At 57.6% G+C, this 21,268-nt stretch overlaps 2 protein-coding genes across 6 annotated transcripts in view; both read right to left on the bottom strand.

The window, feature by feature from the left end:
- Window positions 1–1,703, bottom strand: part of ACVR1B (activin A receptor type 1B) — a 38,280-nt gene extending 36,577 nt beyond the window's left edge. Inside the window, exon 1 of the mRNA XM_074980134.1 lies at window positions 1,604–1,703. The gene's annotated coding sequence lies outside the window, so the exon portion shown is untranslated. The remainder of the gene's footprint in view (window positions 1–1,603) is intronic.
- Window positions 1–21,268, bottom strand: part of ACVRL1 (activin A receptor like type 1) — a 49,055-nt gene that overhangs the window by 25,718 nt on the left and 2,069 nt on the right. For 2 of the 5 annotated variants that reach the window (XM_074980130.1, XM_074980128.1), the window contains exons 1-9: window positions 16,070–16,151; window positions 14,134–14,205; window positions 9,577–9,798; window positions 8,287–8,498; window positions 7,372–7,471; window positions 6,608–6,754; window positions 6,243–6,518; window positions 5,450–5,647; window positions 1,604–1,734 (exon numbers count right to left, since the gene is read on the bottom strand). In XM_074980130.1, coding sequence (XP_074836231.1) covers window positions 1,604–1,734; window positions 5,450–5,647; window positions 6,243–6,518; window positions 6,608–6,754; window positions 7,372–7,471; window positions 8,287–8,498; window positions 9,577–9,798; window positions 14,134–14,205; window positions 16,070–16,130 — 1,419 coding nt within the window. In that variant the 5' untranslated portion in view covers window positions 16,131–16,151. Of the gene's footprint in view, window positions 1–1,603; window positions 1,735–5,449; window positions 5,648–6,242; window positions 6,519–6,607; window positions 6,755–7,371; window positions 7,472–8,286; window positions 8,499–9,576; window positions 9,799–14,133; window positions 14,206–16,069; window positions 16,152–21,268 lie in introns of those variants that run through there. The other 3 variants (XM_074980129.1, XM_074980131.1, XM_074980132.1) reach the window with 3 other exon arrangements.

The raw sequence follows: 21,268 nt of genomic DNA on the forward strand, positions 1-21,268 counted from the left end.
TGCCTGAGGAGGCTGTGAAGGCCAGGACTCTATTAGGGTTTAAAAAAGAGCTTGATAAATTTTTGCAGGTTAGGTCCATAAATGGCTATTAGCCAGGGATAAAGTATGGTGCCCTAGCCTTCATAACAAGGGCAGGAGATGGATGGCAGGAGATAAATCACTTGATCATTGTCTTCTGTTCTCCTTCTCTGGGGCACCTGGCATTGGCCACCGTCGGCAGATGGGATGCTGGGCTTGATGGACCTTTGGTCTGACCCAGTATGGCCATTCTTATGTTCTTATGTTCTTATGTCACACAGTGTACAAAGGCAAAACGTTGAATTTCTGGGATAGACAGGTGTCCAAGGGTGCAGACAATGCTTAATTACCCAAGATAATTAAGTCCAAAACCGACAGGTAAAAGTTACAAAAGGATGAAGCTCACAAAACTGAATGACCGAGCAACAAAATGACAAATGAAATTCAATGGCGATAAATGCAAAGTATGATGTGGTCAAGCCAGATGGCTCCAAGAAGGTAGCAGAAAGCAGCTATATTAGCCCCGGGTTAAACAAGTCCCTGTTTCCCTGATAACCAAACAAGGCCTACCTCAGGTTAATTAAGACACCCGGAGGCAACGTAGAATCTACTAAACCAGTTGAGACCGCCGGGTTTGACTGGGACTCATGAGTCAATCAAGGACTGGCTGGAAGTGGTGAAGAGCCCCACATTCAAGCTGTGTCTACACGTGCACGCTACTTCGAAGTAGCGGCACTAACTTCGAAATAGCGCCCGTCGCGGCTACACGCGTCGGGCGCTATTTCGAAGTTAACTTCGACGTTAGGCGGCGAGACGTCGAAGTTGCTAACCTCATGAGGGGATCGGAATAGCGCCCTACTTCGACGTTCAACGTCGAAGTAGGGACCGTGTAGACGATCCGCGTCCCGCAACGTCGAAATTGTGGGGTCCTCCATGGCAGCCATCAGCTGGGGGGTTGAGAGACGCTGTCTCTCCAGCCCGTGCGGGGCTCTATGGTCACCGTGTGCAGCAGCCCTTAGCCCAGGGCTTCTGGCTGCTGCTGCTGCAGCGGGGGATTCATGCTGCATGCACAGGGTCTGCAACTCGTTGTCGGCTCTGTGTACCTTGTGCTGTTTAGTGCAAGTGTGTCTGGGAGGGGCCCTTTAAGGGAGCGGCTGGCTGTTGAGTCCGCCCTGTGACCCTGTCTGCAGCTGTGCCTCGCACCCTTATTTCGATGTGTGCTACTGTGGCATGTAGACGTTCCCTCGCTGCGCCTATTTCGATGTGGTGCTGCGCAACGTCGATGTTGAACATCGACGTTGCCAGCCCTGGAGGACATGTAGACGTTATTCATCGAAATAGCCTATTTTGATGTCGCCACATCGAAATAGGCTACTTCGATGTAGGCTTCACGTGTAGACGTAGCCTCAGTCAGTCTCGTGGTGTGCCAGGAGTGGTGGGAGGACAATGTGCTGCAGGAGAGCAGGAACTCTAGAGCCACTGCCAGGTACCAGGCAGGAGCCCAACAGGGCCAGGGGTAGGGGCTGGGAGAACTCTGCTGGGAACAGCCCCTCAGGCGCTGGCCTGAGCCCTGCGCCACACTTACCGAGTCGGAGTACAAGCGATTTGGGACAGTGGGCGTCTGCTGGTCAGTGCAAACCACCTTTTTCATCTCCTCAAAGCTGGGGTCGCTGGGGACCATGTCGAAGAAGGGAGGCCGGTAGTCCTCCACTATCCCTGTGGGGAGGAGTGTTAGCAGGTGAGAAAAGCTGGCGTGGCTGCAGAGGTGTGGTGCACAAGCTGCCAAGAGCAGGCACCAGTCCCCCCCCCCAAGTCACCCGCAGCCATGGGACACATGGCAGGTGTGTGTGTGTGCGTCCCAGGGGCCTGTGTGGGCGTGCACATGTGAATTTGCAGCACTGCCCTTTGCTGGATGGACCAGGGTCCACTCTGTGCATGTTTATAGGGAGCTCACCCCTGTTCCCAACACTGTACTAGGCACATGAGGATACACGCCCCCCCCACACATCAGCAGTTGCTCGAGTGTCACACCACAGGCGATAATCAACCATGTGTACTATGGCAGTGCCTGAGGCCCCGTCAAGCCTGGGCCCCTTTGTGCTAGGTGCTGTACGGAACGTCAAGGTTGGGTCTCTGGAGGAGCAGAAGAACAGCTTACAGGGAACACTGCTACTGACCAGGGTAGTGGGGAGAGTGGTAAAGGGGGTAGTTGCTCTGGGTGGGACCCAGCAATTCAAAAGGGCCAGGAGCTCCTGGCTGCCACTATCACAGGAGCAGAGGTGGCTGGAGCCCTGGGCCCTTTGAATAGCTGCTGTACAGCTGATCCCACCCCTTCCATGCAAGGCCACACCCCTTCAGGAGCATGGAGCCACCCCCCACCTTGGCAGGGGCCCAGCAAGTCTGTGAGCCCCCTGGCACGTGGGTGCTGAGACGCAGCATGAAGAGACGTGACACAGGGGCATTCGCACACCGGGCAGAACGCTAGCACCTTGTGGGAGAGGGACCACCAACGGCCCTGCCCTGAATCCGGAGTTACTCTGGATTCACACCAGGGTAGCTCAGCTCGGGTGCAGCCTGCGCTGCCTGCGTTGCCTAATCCGAGCCAGTGTGCAGTCCTGCCCGGATACCAAACGCTGCACAGGAAGATGCACCAAGCCTGTAACGAGCACCTCCGCGCTGCTCGCAGGAGGGACCTCCCCACCCCATCTCCCTTGGGAACTGGGTGCACTGCAGGAAACCAGGGGCCAAGTCAGGCCATCTGGGAACCTTGTCTTAGATGCAGCCCAAACTGCCACCTAGCGGTGAACTGGAGGCCAGGCAGCTGCTCGGCCTGGCTAATCTGCATTTAGTAACCCCCGCCCTGGGATCTTTGTGCCAGGGATTAACCGAAGCCCTTCCAGCGTCCCAGCAGCGTCCTATCTGGCTCTGCATGGGGGGCCGGAAGCCTTGGGGCAGAGAGTGCAAGCTCCCTGTCACCCTGCCCCCTAGTGCAGTGCACGATGGGGAGTTTCCCCAGCCCTGGCGTCCTGTAGGAGAGAGGCCAATAGCCTGGCAAGGGTTAATGGGCGTCCAGAGCCTTTCTTGGGTTAGTTAACTGCAGTGCTTCATAGGAAAGCGTCCAGGACCCGTGGATGAGATTAGCCCGGCCAGACTGCACCTTGGGGTGCTGCCACCTGCCACCAATGCCACCATTGAATTAATGGCTTTGAATGAACTTTCCTGCTGGGGAAAGGGGCCAGCTGGAGACCGCAGGGCTCTGTGTGTCCTTCCCCGACTGCTGTGTCCCTTAGCTCTGCCCGGGGGGGAGGGGGAAATGGGGCGCTGGGGTGCTCATTCAGGCCTGGGCACAAGGAGGATGGGAGTGTTCCCTTGCCAGGGACACTGGGACATGGACTCCAAAACCACATCTGGGGCCGGCTCTGTGCCCAGGGGGCATCTGACCTGCAAAGCCCCCGCTCCCGATCCTGACACTGCTCTGACCACCCCGCGTTCTGCCACCCGACCGAGAAGGCGTCTGCATCTGGCTCCTGGGCCACTGCTTGATTTCTGCCCCAGTTCTCTGCCTCCTCCTCAGCCCACACCAGTGGTCCCCGCCCAAGGGAGTCCCTGACCCAGCCCTGCGGCAGGCCATGGGGGAAGCACGCTAGGTTAGCAGTGCCTGCTCCAGAGGAGCCGGAAGTCCTGTGCACATGGCCAGGCTCCAAGCGTTCCCTGGTGCTGCTTGTTTTCTAATCAGTGCTGAACAAACAAAGCCCTGATTGAGTCTAATGGGCCCTTTAATCAGGGAGCCGGGCGCTGACACTAGATTACAGTGTTTATAATTTACAGCTAATCTTTGGGCAAGAAACACTCCCAGCCGCTGACAACCTTCGCAGGCACAGCCCTGAGCTGTGATGGTTTCTGCGCTGGGAGCCTGGCGGACTCAGGGGAGTACACGGACCTCGGGCCAGCCTGCAGCTTGCTCAGCCGCTCTGCTGAGCCATGCCCCAAGCCCAGGGCCAGCAATCATTTTGGATGGGGGGCACCTCCAGGGTTTGGAAGGTGGCCAGGGGCCGCACTCTTCCCTGCTATTAAAGGAGGAGAGGGATCAGAAGGGAGCTTGGCGTAAGGGAGTGAGGGGCACAAGGGGGTCTGGGAAGGAGATAGGGTGACGGAGGTGGTTGTATCCTGGGGTGGAGGACAGGAGTGCAGGGATCTGGGTTGTGACCAGGGTTCCCTGTAAGATGAGTGCTTGGACGGCCGCCCAGGAGAGATTTAAATGCCATTCAGCTGATTAGCAGAGTGTCCACAGCCAGCCACAGCTGACGGCCTGTGTGTCTATTGGTGGTGCACTTCTTCACATGTCTTGGGGCACACGGCAAAATTTATTCTGCCCCAGGTGGGAAAAGGTAGAGGGAGCCCTGGTTGTGACCTGAGGTGCAGGGGTTTGGGCTGTGACTAGGGCAGAAGCGGGTAGTGGCCAGAGGTAGGGGTTGGGGTGGAAGGCCTGGAGGGAAGCAGGGGCTGGGGTACCAAAGGCAGGAGCTTTACCTGGGTGGCTCCTGGCCAGCAGCCCAGCAGGCTTCTCAGGCAGGCTCCCTACCCACACGGCCCTGGCAGTGGCCACGTGCCTCTGCAGCCAGCCCCAAGCCTGAGGGGAGGCAGGGAGAGCTTCCCGCACTGGCACTGCTTCAGACAGGCAGCTCCCATTGGCTTGAAATCAGCCAGCGGGGTTGTGCTGAGGGCTTGGGCAGCAGGTGAAGCCTCTACCCCTGGGCTCACAGCTGTGGAAAGACAATCATGGCCCTGAAGCTGCTTTTCTGAGTCCCGGCTGTGTCTCTGGGCTGGAATGAGTGGCTTGGTGGGATATATTTGGCCCCGCCCTGCCCTAAACACCCTGGGAGGCAGAATAGCTCAGTGGTTAGTGCACTGGCCTTGTAAAGCAGGGGCTGTGAGTTTGCTCCTTGTTGGGACCTCAGGTGTGTTTCCTCGCAGCGCTCATGTGCCCAGGGAAAGGGAGGATGCAGATGGTGTGGACCTGATGACCTCTCCAGTTCTGTGATGCTACAGAAACAGGCCGATTTACTCCACTGCCATCTGTTGCTAGACAAACTCAGGGCCTGTGGTGCTGCTGACTTCCTGGTAAAAGAGCCCGTCCCAGCCTCAGCCCAATCAGGTTGGAGCCCCACTTCTTCCTGTGAAAGGGGGGCATGTTACTCACGCTGAGGCCCTGTTGGGGTGGGTGTTGTATAGACTGAAGAAGGAAGCTGTCTGTGCCCTAAAGAGCTCCCACTGTGAGCTGGGGAGTACGGACTGTTAGCAGAGCAGACTGGACCCTCCACGGTGTGCTTACCTACAGACAATGGCCCAGGCATGACATCCCCATTTGTGTGCCCATGCATGGGACTGGAGAAGTGGGAGTGCTGCCTCTCCCTGCCCAAAGCCCCCTTACCATTGACAACTGTCCTCCTGGTGATTTCCCAGAGCACCAGGCCATATGCCCAGATATCAGTCTGCTTGTAGGATTCGAAGCAGTCGGTCCGGATTTGTTCATCCAGGACCTCGGGGGCCATGTAGCGTTTGGTGCCGACCCGTGGGTTGTTGCCGATGTCCAGGTAGTCACCGTCCTGAGAATGCATGACCGCCAGTCCTGGAAGGAAGCAACGTCAGGCAGGCTGAGTCAGAGCCCAGGAGGGGCTGGTTTTCTCTCCTTGCTCTCGGAGGGAAAGTGCTTGTGACTTTGGACTGGGCAGAGTTTTCTGCTTACAGCCCAGGGAGAGCCGATATGTGCCATTGTTGCCCATGGCAATTTGTTTTTTCTTTCCTTCCCTGGCTTGTCCCACTTGCCTCCTTTCTGCAGACCAGTGGGGCTGCAAAGGGCGGGGGCAGATATTTATTGTCCTAGGGACACTGAAGCCTCCCGAAACACTGCCATTTTGTTCTGTGCAAGAAAAAAATACTCCCGAACTGACCCCCAAGGGGATTTGACCCTATGACGCCAAGGAGTTAAATATTTAAGCCCCCTGAGAAGACGAGCCCCTCCACTGGCAAATGAAACAAACTTCGCTTGCGTCCCTCCAGAGATGCATCTGCCCTTGCCCCACAAGGTACACAGGCACCAGGGAATCCAGATGCCGGTTAGGTGCAGACAGGAAAAAGGTCTGTCAAGGCCAGGCCCTCTGCTCCCCAGGCAAGATGGCGTGCTGAGAGGGGTTACGGCTCTGGCTCTGGCCAGGGACTCTCACCCAGGTCTGCGATGCAGCACTCCCTGTTGTTCTTCACCAGGATGTTCCTGCTCTTCAGGTCCCGGTGAGCAATGGCTGGTTTCCCCTGGGTCCCGAACATCTCCACGTGCAGATGGACCAGACCGCAGATGATGGAGCAGGCCAGGCTCAGGCAGGCCTCTGTGTCCAGCACAGTCCTCTGCAGATAGTCGTAGAGTGAGCCGTTCTCATGGTAGTGAGTGATGAGCCAGAGCTGGGTGCTGGAATTCCTGGATGTCATGTCAGAGGCAATGTAGCCTAGTGGGGGACAAAACAGAAGGGCTCATGGAACAGGGTGTCCCAGCAGGCCGGGTGTGGTGCAAGCCCCCGCCAGGGCTGCTACTCACCGAGGATATTGTCATGCCTGAGTAGCACCGTGTTGTAGATCTCTGTCTCGCGGAACCACGACTGCTCATCTCGGGAGGAGAAGATCTTCACGGCCACGTTCTCCCCATGCCACACGCCACGCCACACCTCCCCATAGCGCCCTTTGCCTGCCACGACATCGACATGGTGTCATGCCACCCTACCGATGCTCAGTGTGCCAGGGGACCAGCTGACTGGAGGCCCATCTGCCCCTGGGGTGACCGCTGGAGGTTTTGTGAGCTCAGCCAACCTGAGGATAAGGCTGTTCATTCTTTGTGGGTCCATGAGGTCAGGGGAACAATTTGGGACCTCAGAGTCCAGGCCCCTGTGCTAAGGGAAAGGCCCTTCTCTCAGTACCAGGCCTGGTCTTTGTATAGGGTCAGTGTTCCCTGTAAGCGGAATGCTTGGTTGGCCATCCATGTGACAGTCAAATGCTGCCCAGCTGACTAGTAGACTGCTCAAAGCACTCATGGGCTGGGTTTCTACTGGTGGTGCACATGCCTCAGTGCACATGACAAAATTCATTCCACACATGCATGGAAAAAAATTAGAGGGAACCCTGGATAGGGTTGCCAGCTTTCTACGCACACAAAACTGAACACTCCTACACCTGGGTGCCTGGGACAGGCCTGGCTGACTGGCTGAAGGAATTAGGTGACACCCACCTGGGGGAACCTTCCTTCGCCATGTGCTGCAGGGGTTTAGACAACCACAGGGCTAAATGTGGGGCTGGTCATTGTCTTACCTACACATTCCACCAGCGTGATCTGTCGAGCCATAGTTCTCTGGACAAGAAAGGGCAGCCCAGAGCCGCTGCCTGTGGTGCAGTCCTCGTTCAGCAAATCCTGGGGGCGGGCATCGGAAGTCAGAAGAGAGCTTGCAGCTAGATAACCTTGCAAACTGCTGGCAGCACACTAACCCGTTAAACAACATCAAATGCCTCCCACTGATCTGTCCCTCTCTTCAGTTACCATGGCAATCAGGGGCAGGGAGCCCGTAGGTAGGGTGCTGAGACTGCCTGGTGTCGATCTGGGACTGGAGATGGGGTATGTCGTGGGCAGGATGATGGGGGCAGAGGGAGGGAAGGGCTGGCTTTTGGGGGACACCACTAGTTACCTCTCCCCATCCTGAAAACGTGCCATTTATTTCTACCCTGTGTTTCTGGAAATCTGAATACGCTCTATCCCCTGGATCCCCCTTGTCCACATGTGTATTGACCCCCCTCCAAGAACTCTAGTAGATTTGTGAGGCATGAGTTCCCTTTACAGAAACTTTTGCCCAATACATGATTTTCATCCCAGTATCTGACAATTTTATTCTTTACTATAGTTTAAGCTAATTTGCCTGGTACTGATGGTAGACTTACCAGGCTGCAATTGCCAGGTTATAAATCCATAGAGTACATAAGAACAGCCAGATTGGGTCAGACCAACGATCCATCCAGCACAGTGTCTTGTCTTCCAACCATGGGCAATGCCCGATGCCCCAGAGGGAGTGAACAAACCTGCCAGTCATCCCCTTAGTTAGGGAGAGACCTTCTCTGTGACCCAGAGATGGGCTCTGGCTGTGCAGTTCAGGTCTGGGGTAGTTTGCAGGGGGCCTGTCTGCAGCCATCTCTGTTTCTGGTCAGTCCCATGCCGGCTGCCTAAGACGCACTCACCTGTAAGGTGCTGTCTCCCACCACAGAGGCCTTCAGCATCATGTCTGAGTCACCCAAGTCACTGTGTCTGAAGGGGAGCTGCCTCTTGCAGCGCCGAACCAGCTTCCATAAGGAGAGCATGAGCAGCCCCCCGAGGACGAGTAAGGCCAGCAGGGGAACCAGGATCATCAGGAGCAGGTTCTTCAGAGAGAATGAATTTTGGATCTGCTTCCCTGAGGGGAGGGAGAGGATGAGCTGTGATAGAGTCCCTGGCAGATGCCACAGGGATGCCTCTGCCCTGCCCTGGGGCATGGCGTCAGAGCACGGCTGGGACTGGCTGGAGCTGGTGTCACGGGGTGTGGGGGTGCCCAGGCCCTGGTCCTCCATCCGCAGTCAGCGTGACTGTCACTGCGCAGGGAGAACAGAAGGGCCGTTAGGCAACAGGGACACAGTGCAGAACAGAGTTGTCAGCCCAGAAACCAAGAAGTCATCAGTCCAATCCATACTGGGGAGAGGAGCCCAGAGGGGGACTCCGAGCCGGGGCCCTGGCCTTCCTTCCTCCCTCTCAACAGCCCAGTTCCAATTCAAACCAGCCAGGGCCCTCCTTCTGCCTTCGTCCTGCAACCAAGGCCAGTGAGTGGGCTGCGTGAGTGCCTTCCCTCTCCCGGCGCAGGGTAGGTTGCTGAATGCTCTGATGTAGCTAGAGTGGGTGGGGTGTGCAGACTGAACCACAGCAGAGCTTCGATTGGGTGCAGACGGAGGGCACAGCTTCCACAGGCCATGTTGTGTGCTACCAGCAGGCACCGGACCTCACGCGCTCCTGCTTTACAGGTGTGTTGCTTTAGCAATGCCTGGGAGGGAGGGGACATCACAGCCAGAAACCAACAGAATCTGGCGACCCTGCATACGGACAAAGGTCACCAAAATGTGTCATGGGCCACACTTAGAACCCCCATGGGCCGCACGCAGCCCTGGGTGTGGGTTGCCCACCACTGTTCTGGAGCCATGCTGAGCCCTGGCTGACCTTGAGCCATGCTGAGCCCTCTTGGGGTGTGTGAAAGGGCCAGTCCTACTCCCTAGGAGCCCTGAACGATCAAGGGGCAGCAGGCAGGGAGTCCCAGAGCGCCGGCTAGCTGGAGAAGAGCTGACAGCAAACATCACCCCATCACCTGCTGACTGCTCTCCGCCCGCTGAAGGAGCACATGGTGCAGGCAGGCAGCAGCCCAGGTGTGGGAGCCTGGTCAAACCGCCAGAGAGGGAGCCCCCCACCCCAGCCACCAGGGGCCCCAGGGGGACGGGGGGGGGCTGTACCTTTCACAGGGAAGCTCAAGTTCCAATTGCACATGTCGGACAGGCAGCAGCGTATGGCATATTCTTCCATGGGATACCCCTTGCAGTTCTCCAAGTAATTGCTCAGGCAGCCCTTGCTCTGGGTGTGCTCCCCATCCTGTAAACTTCTGCTCACAAAACACACCTGCCCCAAGCAGGTGGCATTTGTACACGGTGGAACGTCACAGGCGCACCTCACCTTCGCTGTGGGACACAAACCAGACAGCCTGAGCCATGGAGGGAGCCGAGCTGGGCTGGGCCTGCCGGATCCGGCCCACATCCCAGCTGGGGCATGTTAAAGCCACTGCTGTCCAGATGTCCTGGGAGGACTCTGACTGGGCCCAGGGACACAAATCAGCAAGTCTCCAGTGGCCAAGGGTTAGCTAGGCTAGGCCAGGCCGGGGCAGGCCAGGCCAGGCCGTATGGGTCGGCTTTTCAATGGAGCCAGCACACTGGGCGCAGATGGGGCGCTGGGCACCTCTTAAATGTGGCTGCAGTTGTCAGGGTTGATCAGTGGAAAATCTGCCCCTGAGATGGCCTGAGAATGAGGCTCAGGCGGGGAGAGACTTAGAGAGATACCTGTGCTGCCTGGATGAGGAAGGCCTTGGGGATGGGCTCCCACCAGTATGTCTGTCTCAGGAAGGCAAGTGGGATTTGATCCAGCCATTTCTGTTCGTCCCGTGGCAATTTCGCATTCAGATTAGAACTCGGAGCCCTACCCACGGGCGTTTGGATCTGGAGTTTAGGTCTCTAAGCCCAGGCCCTAAGGTTGTGCCTGAAACCTCCACCCCAGGGTGCAGGCTGGGGCCAGTCCTCATTGTCCAGGTACCCCCAGTGAGGGGGCAAGTCACACCCTGAATGCGACCTTGGCCTTTTGGGGTGTTTGGTCTGTCAGAGCCAGGCGGAGCTACAAGCAGACTGGGGAAAAGTTTCAGGTTTGAAGCCCAGTGCCCAGGCAGGGGTGAAAGTTCAGGAGTAAGAAGGAGCTGTCTGCTGCTGAGCACGCTGCTGCAAGAGCAGGTGCAGCAAGTGGGGCCTGCAGCTGAGCGGGGTGTGCAGCAGCAGAAGCCAGGACCCTGGTGCACGGGACATGCACCGGCCAGGTAGTACAGCCCCAACCAGCCCCAGGGATATGGTGGCCAGGCCGTGTGGTGGCCACCTCCCCAGTCCCCAGCCCTGAGTCACCCCACAGTCCTTGTCCTGACTCCTGCACCCCCACAGCCCTGTGTGAGCACCCTCAACCTGCTCCTCGACTCCTGCAACCTGCGACACCCTGACTCCCTGCCCTGAGCCCCCACACCAATTCCCCCGCACTCACACACGTCCCTTCCCCTGCCCTGAGCCCCCGCACCAATTCCCCCGCACTCACGCACGTCCCTTCCCCTGCCCTGAGCCCCCACACCAATTCCCCCGCACTCACACACGTCCCTTCCCCTGCCCTGAGCCCCCACACCAATTCCCCCGCACTCACACACGTCCCTTCCCCTGCCCTGAGCCCCCACACCAACTCCCCTGCACTCACACACGTCCCTTCCCCTGCCCTGAGCCCCCACACCAATTCCCCCGCACTCACACACGTCCCTTCCCCTGCCCTGAGCCCCCACACCAATTCCCCCGCACTCACACACGTCCCTTCCCCTGCCCTGAGCCCCCACACCAATTCCCCCGCACTCACACACGTCCCTTCCCCTGCCCTGAGCCCCCACACCAATTCCCCCGCACTCACACACGTCCCTTCCCCTGCCCTGAGCCCCCACACCAATTCCCCTGCACTCACACACGTCCCTTCCCCTGCCCTGAGCCCCCGCACCAATTCCCCCACACTCACACACGTCCCTTCCCCTGCCCTGAGCCCCCACACCAATTCCCCCACACTCACACACTTCCCTTCCCCTGCCCTGAGCCCCCACACCAATTCCCCCGCACTCACACACGTCCCTTCCCCTGCCCTGAGCCCCCACACCAATTCCCCCACACTCACACACTTCCCTTCCCCTGCCCTGAGCCCCCGCACCAATTCCCCCTCACTCACACACGTCCCTTCCCCTGCCCTGAGCCCCCGCACCAATTCCCCCTCACTCACACACGTCCCTTCCCCTGCCCTGAGCCCCCACACCAATTCCCCTGCACTCACACACGTCCCTTCCCCTGCCCTGAGCCCCCGCACCAATTCCCCCACACTCACACACGTCCCTTCCCCTGCCCTGAGCCCCCACACCAATTCCCCCACACTCACACACTTCCCTTCCCCTGCCCTGAGCCCCCGCACCAATTCCCCCGCACTCACACACGTCCCTTCCCCTGCCCTGAGCCCCCACACCAATTCCCCCGCACTCACACACGTCCCTTCCCCTGCCCTGAGCCCCCACACCAATTCCCCCTCACTCACACACTTCCCTTCCCCTGCCCTGAGCCCCCACACCAATTCCCCCGCACTCACACACGTCCCTTCCCCTGCCCTGAGCCCCCACACCAATTCCCCCGCACTCACGCACGTCCCTTCCCCTGCCCTGAGCCCCCACACCAATTCCCCCACACTCACACACTTCCCTTCCCCTGCCCTGAGCCCCCACACCAATTCCCCCGCACTCACACACGTCCCTTCCCCTGCCCTGAGCCCCCACACCAATTCCCCCGCACTCACACACGTCCCTTCCCCTGCCCTGAGCCCCCACACCAATTCCCCCACACTCACACACTTCCCTTCCCCTGCCCTGAGCCCCCGCACCAATTCCCCCGCACTCACACACGTCCCTTCCCCTGCCCTGAGCCCCCACACCAATTCCCCCGCACTCACACACGTCCCTTCCCCTGCCCTGAGCCCCCACACCAATTCCCCCGCACTCACACACTTCCCTTCCCCTGCCCTGAGCCCCCGCACCAATTCCCCCGCACTCACACACGTCCCTTCCCCTGCCCTGAGCCCCCGCACCAATTCCCCCGCACTCACACACGTCCCTTCCCCTGCCCTGAGCCCCCGCACCAATTCCCCCGCACTCACACACGTCCCTTCCCCTGCCCTGAGCCCCCGCACCAATTCCCCCGCACTCACACATGTCCCTTCCCCTGCCCTGAGCCCCCACACCAATTCCCCCGCACTCACACACGTCCCTTCCCCTGCCCTGAGCCCCCACACCAATTCCCCCGCACTCACACACGTCCCTTCCCCTGCCCTGAGCCCCCACACCAACTCCCCTGCACTCACACACGTGCCTTCCCCTGCCCTGAGCCCCCACACCAATTCCCCCGCACTCACACACGTCCCTTCCCCTGCCCTGAGCCCCCCGCACTCCAGCCCACCCTCAAATTTCTCACAGGTGCTGTCACATCACAATGGCCTCAGCCCCATTCCCTGAGGCCGCCCCCTGGGCGGTTGCCACACAACAGTGCCTGTAAGAAATGTAAGTTACTTTCACACCTGGCCCTAGGTACACTGGAGCAGTGTTTCTCAAAGTGCCCCTTTAAAAACAGCGTAAGTACCTCCAGACTTCTCTGGCGTACTTTCCACTGGTTAAGAAACATGATCCTGAAGCAATCTGAGGTTTTGAACCAAGTGCCATTTAATCTGGCCAGGTGACTGTCCCCTTTGCAGGAGTCAGATTTGTTTTCCATCCCACCAAGTTACATCTCACTGAAAAACTACTTACAAAAACATCCAAAATATCACAGCAGACAACTACTGAAAACCTGCTGACTTTCTACCGTCTTATTAGCAAATAAATGAATTGGAATAGCAATATCGTACTTACATTTCAGCATAAGGCATATGAAGCAGTCACAAGAAGTCATTGTCTGAATGAACTTTTAGACTGTACTGACTTTACTCATGTGTTTTATGGAGCCTGCTGTAAAACTAGACAAATATCTAGATGAGCTGATGTTCCCCTGGAAGACCTCGGTGTCTCCCCAGGGTACACATACTCCTGGTTGAGAAACCTGCACTATGGTATCGATCTGGCCTCTGTCACAGCCTGGGCCCATCCTTAAAGCAAACCAGCGCAGGCCCCAGCCACAGGGCTTCGCACAGGTCCTCCTTGATTCAGCACTGGGAGCAGGTGATGGAGAGGAGCCCAGGCCAGGGTCAGAGCAGGGCGCTCTCCCTGGCAGACTGAACTCAGTAGAGTGGGTGAGCTGACCCAAGAGGAGCTCACCTCTGGGAAAGGCCTGCTGTCACTCAGCATATTCCCGGAATCCTGTCTCCAAGCTGCACGTCTCCAGCCCTTTCCACCAACAAGCTCAAAGCACATTAAGGACCACAGCGAACTCACCCAGAAGGGAGGTCGGTGGCATGTGCATGTGCAGTGAAGCAAGTCTCCCATGGCCACCAGGAACCCTGACTCCCTGAACCTGCCACCAGGCAGACACATGAGGGCTTGAATAAATTATCTGGGAGGATGAGTTATTTTGAGAGGCAGGTATATAAATAAATCTACAAATCTCCAGCCAGCTACTTCAGCTTCCTATGTGCTCCAGAAAGAAACAGCCGTCCTCTGGGAACGCTGCACTCTTGTTAGTCACTCTGGCTGTTCTGATACGTACCAGCTGGAACGCTCCTTGGAACAGTCAGCATGGCCAGAAGAAGGCTCCCAATAGCTCCGTGCAGCATTTTGCCTGTTGGAAGGAGAATGAATTAATCACACAGTTGCACAGTACTGCAGCCTCTTCCCTGGCAGGGCCCCAAAGCACTTTGAAACTGCAAACTGGTACTGTTATGGCGTAAACTCATTATCTAGGGGGTTCCCTTCATGTATCCCTGAAATGCAGCTGCATCCGACCTGGGTTGGCACAGGCCAGCTGTTAACAGTAGCTCAGCAAAGCTACACAGTGCTCTTGGAGAGGAACTAAAGGGTTTTGTGTTCAACTGGGATTGCAAAGCCAGGCAGGGGGGTGGGATAGGATGGGATGGAGGTAGGAGAGAATTATGCAGAGTGGAACTTGGCCAGGACATCATAGCCATTACATCTTCCTGAGGGCCATTCCAGGGGATCATTGTGACACACAACTGCATGAAAACCCATTGTAGCTAAACTCAGTCTCCAGCAGAGCAGCCGGCACTGGTAAAGTGTGTATACAGACAAGGCACAAAATCTGCCTTGATTGACACTGTCCATTTTAATACCCAAGGCAGCAGACAAGGAAGGGGCAGTGTATCTTTCCGTGGCTAGTGAGCCAGCTGGTGGCACTTCCTGTGTTCAGGGCTGGAGAAGCCCCAGAAATCAGCCAGAGCATCAGTGTGTGTGTAAAACGAGGTTTCCCATGTGCACAGCAAGCCTGGTTCCTCACGAGCGACCCAGACGTGCCCCTGCCAGGCCTTCGTGCTGTAGTGCGATGGGTAAAGCAACAGACACACCAGCCTCTTTTCACTGCAACAAACTGTGTTGCTGCATGTCCCCCACACTAGCACGGCTATCCCTCTGTACCTACAGGTGTGGGTCACTCTCCCACATCATGGCACTTGGCCCGCTTGCAGAGAGAAAGACTGGCGCTCCGCTCCAGCCTCAGCTGAGAGCCAGCTGGCTTTTAGCTCACACTGTAGAGGTTCCTGCACTAAGCTCCAGCAGCCCCAGGCTCAAGTCCTCCTGTGGGCGGTTACAGCTGCACTTCCTATCCTCCCAGGAAAAGCCACACCAAACATTTCACAGGCTGCGCAAGCCTCCCCACTCCTGAAATGCAGCTGTCACTGGGGCGAAGTGCACCGCCTTATTTGCACCAGACAAGCTACAGTTTTGAGAGAGGGAGCCAAGAGGTGCCACCTGACATGATCACTAACCATGCGGGGGCCGTGTCGTGGCAGGGACTCTCGGGGGACAGTCGAAGGGGCTGCAAGGTCCTAGCAGATGTGATGTGATGCAGCCGGGCCAGGGCGGAGCAGTGCAGCCGGCAGGATTTCAAGGTGTCTAAGCAACAGATTTGAGGGGATCAAAGAGCAATGGCTCTGAAAGGCTTCGTGAAGGTGGGCTCAGCTACGCTGGATTGCAGCTGGGCATCACAGTCAGAGCTCCGAAAGCCAGTGCGGAGCACCAGACCAGCGAGGCTGCCCTCCTGTGTATCCGGGCCACTAACCCCGCTCCCCAAGTTACCTCTGCCCCAGCCCAGGAGTGCACAGCAAAGGAGACTAAAGGGTACCACACCCCAGGCGGAGAAACATGAGGACCCACGATGCACCGATGTCCTGGCCATGGCTGGGAACAGAACGGGGAGACACAGAGCTCCCTGGGCCAGCCGTGCTTTGGGGTTGGGGTTGGGCTTTGGTGTCAGGCTTCTCGCTAGCGATGCACACAGAGGAGGAGCAGGAAGCCCAGAGCTCCTTTGTTTTTTAAACCCTTCCTTGCTGAAAGGAAACTGTGGCCAAACTAAACGCGATGAAGACTTGACCTCACCCCTGTCCCCAAGCCTTCCAGAGCCCCCACTCCTCCTCCAGGGCAGCTGCCTCCTTGGCTTCTGGAGCCCTGAGAGCCCAGGGCTCCCCACCCACCTCCATTCCCGGTCTGCTGCGATTTCCACGTAAACAGCCCGATGGCCCCGCTTCCTGCCATTCACGGAGCCCTGCCCATCGCCTGCTGCAGCCTGGACAGGAATCAAGATTGTTTAGATTCTGTCCTAGATGGGAAAGGGGAGTGACGCAGACACTCAAAGCGCCGAGCCGCACAAACAGATCCGCCCAGACGGCGGCTCCATGGCTCCAGCCACAGGGCAGCCCCCACGGGGACCTTTCCTCCTGAAATAACTTGCTCTGTTGTGGCTCCCAGAGGTGACACAGAGTCTCAGTCCTAGTGGGATGCAGCCGGGGAGACGGGGGGGGCAGGAGCTGCCTCTGGCCCAGGAGAGCTGTAGCTTTTGTGGGTAAAGCAAAGACCCTTTCAAAGTGGTTGGATTCCTCTGCAGGCTGAGTGAGGGGGTTCTCTAAGCCCTGTACCCCCAAATGTTGGCACAGACAGGGCAGCAGTCCTGGGGGGGCAGTTTCTCCCCTGCACCTGCATCCTGAATCAGGGACAGTCACTGGGCTACACCCCCAGTCTCACCTGCCATGCAGCCCGGACCCTGGTCAGACACCCAGGCTCGGATTCAGTGCCACTGCGAGCAGAAGCCGGCCCTGATGGAGCCAGAGTGCTTGCTAACTCCAGCCGGCACCTGGCCCTTCCCCTCAGGCCCCTGGACCAGCAGTGCAAACCCCACGGTGCACAAGCTTGGACCGCTGCTGGCCTGGCAGCGTAGGCCCCATCTGGAGCCGGGCCCCTGCCTACGACTCCTGCCTGGAGACAAAGGGGGCTTCTGGGATGTGGGCACTGGGTCTCGAGGCACCTCGAAGGATCTGGGCCCGGTTCTGTTTGGCCCCATCCATTTCCTTTCTCTGCCCCTGCTCCCACGGACTCTGCGGCCACAAGGGACCATCCTGGTCACCACAGTCAGACCTGCTGCCGGTCGCCGGCCACAGGCTCTCGCCACCCCCGGTGACCTTGGGCTGAGTCCACCGAACGCTGAGAGACCAGCACATACCCTCGCTCAGAGCAGCGCGAGACCCCCCCCCGGGGTCACCGCCAGGCAGCCCCAGATCTGGCGATCCATCAGCCCCTGGGCGATAGCTGGGAAAGGGGGGCTCTCTGTCAGCTCAGAGCACCTGGGCAATGTCCTGTGCCAGCTGCCGGAGGTATTGGCTATTGGCAGGCACAGCTGGGCCTCTCGCCAGCCAAGCATGGCTCTGCCCGCCCTCTGGGCCTGGGCAGGCCTGGATGGAGAGCAGGAGGGGCCCTGGGACACCAGTCACAAGTCCCCTCCCCCAGTATAGTACAATGTTCATGTAACATTGGTATTTATGCTTTAAAATTGATTCCTGCGTATTGTTGGTGAACATGGGGATACACCTATCTCGCAGAGCTGAAGGGACCTTGAGAGGTCATCAGGTCCAGCCCCCTGCCCTCATCGCAGGACCTGGCACCATCCCTGACACATCTTTGTAATAATCTGACCAGCCCAGAGCCTTGACAGGTCCTGCAAGGACTGAGCTCACAGCCCTGGGGTGCACCAGGCCAAAGCGCTAACCACTGACCTATCCCGGCCCCTGTAACTGCCTCCCAATGCCTAATACAATTCCACTTCAATTGACTTTAAAATAGCAGTGACATGACGTGTTGCTTTTGTTCCATTGCAGTGAATTGTTTAAAACAAATGGTGTCATGGAGCCTTGGGGCCCCTCCTGTGCGGGGGCCTTGGGGCAATGGCCCCTTTTGCCCTTATATTAATCTGCCACTGGCCCCAGCCCCCACTTCAGCTGTGGTGCTGGGCTCCTGGGGCTGGGGCCACACTACCCACCTTCCCCGGGCTGGGGGGCTGCTGTAGCACCACACATTCCCCCACCTCGGGGGGCTGGGGCTGGAGGGGCAGAGGGCACCCGGGGGCCAGCAGCCACAGGGTGCAGGGGAGCTCTCGGCTCCAGGGTCGCAGAAGGGGCAGGGCTGGGGCCAGCACCCCCCAGCCAGAGGCTGTTCACTCACTGCCCACAAGGCATCTGATCTCCTTTTCCTCCCTTCTCTCCTCCCCCACGTTCTGGGATCCCTTCCCCCATCTCGGTCTCCCCATTCTTCTGCCTTTCCCCTCCCCCTCCTGGTAACACAGATGGCTCATGGGCTCTTTACGCCCCCATCTTGGACCTTGCTGTATCCTCACTCCCGAGACCCAGAGTGTCTGTGTCACAGCAGCACCGTGACTTCAGCCTGAGCTCTCTGGTTCTCGTCATGGGAGGCAGGGGAAGCAGGGGGTCCTGAGAACAGCTGAGAATGCACTTTGTTCTGCTGTTTTCCAAGCAGCTGCTTCTAGAAGGAAGCTTCTGCTCCAGAAACAGAGACTTGAATTTCCTGCACCCGCTGCACTGGTAACTCACTGTTCACATGTTCTCTGTTGCACTCTGACCTCAGTAGGTCCCTGCACCACAGCCTCTGCACCAGCTCTGCCCCAAAGACTGACCGGCCTGGCACACGTGTAAGATGTTATTCCCCAGTGTCCTATACAATCACAGTAGAAAGCAGGCCAACATAATGACTCAGGCCCTACTGAGTTCATGGCCGTGAGAAAGGTGTCCCGGATCGTGAATCTTGTCTCTCCCTGTGAAATCTGGCCTTGTGTGCGTTTTTAACTTATACTGTACCAGCTGTAGTGGGGAGACCACCCACCATTTCTCCAGCTGCAGGCCCTGACCCAGACAGGGGCTGCACAGGGTTCCCCAGGTTACTTTAGGGTGTCGTGGTATTGCCCCTTTACTTCTGCATTGCTTCCTTTAGAGCCGGGTGGCTGGCAGGTGATGGCTGCTGACAGAGGGCTCAGCTCTGCAGGCAGCAGCACAGAAGTAAGAGTAGCAATACTCTACAGGACCAGGTCATTCTTCTGCCCTGCTTGTGGCAGCGGCTCTATCCCCAGAGCTGGGCTTCCGGCCAGCAGCAGCTGCCACTTTCCAGCTGCCCAGCTCCAAAGGCAGAGCCACTGCCAGCAGCAGCACAGAAATAGGGGTAGCAACACCCCCTCCCCACCACAGTATCCTTCAGCCCCCCCTTCCCCATTACAAGTGCTCTTTGATCATGAAATTTAAAGATTTAAATACCTGAAATCAGAAGGTTTATGATTTTTAAACTCCCATGACCATGACAATGACCGAAATGGACTGTGAGTTTGGTAGGGCCCCAGTAGCGACCTATCAAAGATGCTCCTGTTAAGACCATGAGTGGAGAACACAACATTACAATTTCTTTGGGAGTTGGAAGTGCACTTGGAATGGTCCTTCCCCATGGGCCACTTTGGCTCAGGGCACACAAGGAAGCTGGGCTGTGGTATTTGGCCAAGAACTCGCTGTTTCTCCTTGGCCCCCTCCCTTCTCCTGCAGCTGCGGGACAGCCCAGTGTCTTGGTGCAGCTACAAGGCCAGTTCCACTCTGTACTTAGTACAGGGCTGGTTTGTAAAAAGCCTGGAGTGTGGTTAGTGCTGGACAAAGGCCTCAGAGAGAAGCCTGGAGACCCTCCCTGCACAGGACCACCTTGCTGGCTTCCCTCCTCCATGGTCCCACCACCAATGCGCCCTACTTGTGCCTTGGCAGGAGCATCTGAACTCCAAGTGCTAAGACCCCCCAAGCACTGACACCATCCTGTTCCCATCCAGCAGGGCTAGATTCCACCAGAGCCTTGGCCTTGGCCTTGGCCTTGAGACTCACATGCCTGGCTCTTCCAGCAGCAGGCCAGGTCCATGCAAAGCAGGTCTCCAAATGTCAGCTAGGCAGCACTGGGCATTGTGTAATTAACAGACCACCCAGAGCAGCCCAGGATTGTCCCAAACAGACAGGGCTGCACCATGATAAAAGTCCCACCATGCTGAACTCCAGAGCAGCTCCGTTGGCTCAGACTCTTGGGGGTGAGCTGCCAGGCTACCAGAGCTGTGTAGAGCAGGCACCTGGAAACCAGTGCTGCTGTGACCTGGCTCACCCTGGCTGTACCGCAGGCTTCTGAGCACAATGTGGACACAAAGCAAGACAAATGGTTTCCAAGGTGGCCTCTATTTCTGGGACCCTGGTTTTGGGCCAGCGTTTCGGAGATGTGAGCATCATCACTCCAAATGAAGTCATGGGAAGCTGCAGGCATGCAGCATCTCTGAGAGCCAGACCCAGAGGGTACCTTCTGAGCCCTCTACACTTCTCCCCTTCTCAACACCCAGTCCCGCCTGCGGTCCCCGACTCCCTTTGCACTGCTTGGGTTACACTGGGGAACTGTTTAAGCAACTGGCACAAAACCAAACCAGGAAAGAGACTCCTCAACAGAACGATCACCTTTTCCCCCAGCCCCGCCCTGCCACCAATCAAACGATCTGCTTGGTCCATGCAGCCTGGTACTTGCAGGGGCGTTAGCTGGGCTCCATGCCCCACACGCCCTGTGCAGAAAAGTCTCTTTTGTTTTCCGAGGGCCAGGAGCAGCTCATGACCTGGTTCCTTATTTTTGTTCCCTGAGAACCAGCAGCTGTGCAGAGGCCTCCAGCCCCTCGCAGGGCACTTGAGCACCTGGCCATCCGCCAGCTTTATTCCTGCATGGGGCAGGCAGCTGTCCAGGCAGTTTCCAGGCTGTTGACACTCTTGGCTGGTTGTCAGAGGTGGACGACTTGGGTCCCCTGGAGGGAAGGAGTGGCAGTGGATGCTCCATCCTCTACAAGTATCACTTTAAGAGCAGGTGCGATAAACATCCCTCAGGGATGGTTCATGGGGCTGGGTCCTGCCATGAGGGCAGGGGACTGGATTCGATGGCCTCTTGAGGTCTCTTCCCATGCATCGTTCTGTGATACGACAAACTCAGGCCCTGGCTTACTAGAGCAAAAGTCTATTGGACTCAGAGGGAGGCTTTTTTTTTGTTTACTTCAATGGGCTTTGAACCAAAATCCAGAGACCTGCAGAGATTCCCCTCCTCTCTCCGGCCCATAATCATGGAGCTGTAACAGCTGCCACTGAAGCTTTCAGGTGCTGATCAAAGACATGATCCAGGGCACATGCGGCTTTTCTAGGGCTGAAGAAGCTGGGAGCCAGAGATCAAGTTTGCTTGGCTTGAGGGTCCAGATCAGGCACCTATCAGAGCCAAACAGCCCAGAGCCTGTCAAAGGCTGCCCCTTCATTTGCTCCAGGCCATCAGCATGCCTGGCACAAGGTACCCAG

The sequence above is a fragment of the Carettochelys insculpta genome, chromosome 29 (assembly GCF_033958435.1).
Source record: "Carettochelys insculpta isolate YL-2023 chromosome 29, ASM3395843v1, whole genome shotgun sequence".
NCBI lineage: Eukaryota > Metazoa > Chordata > Testudines > Carettochelyidae > Carettochelys > Carettochelys insculpta.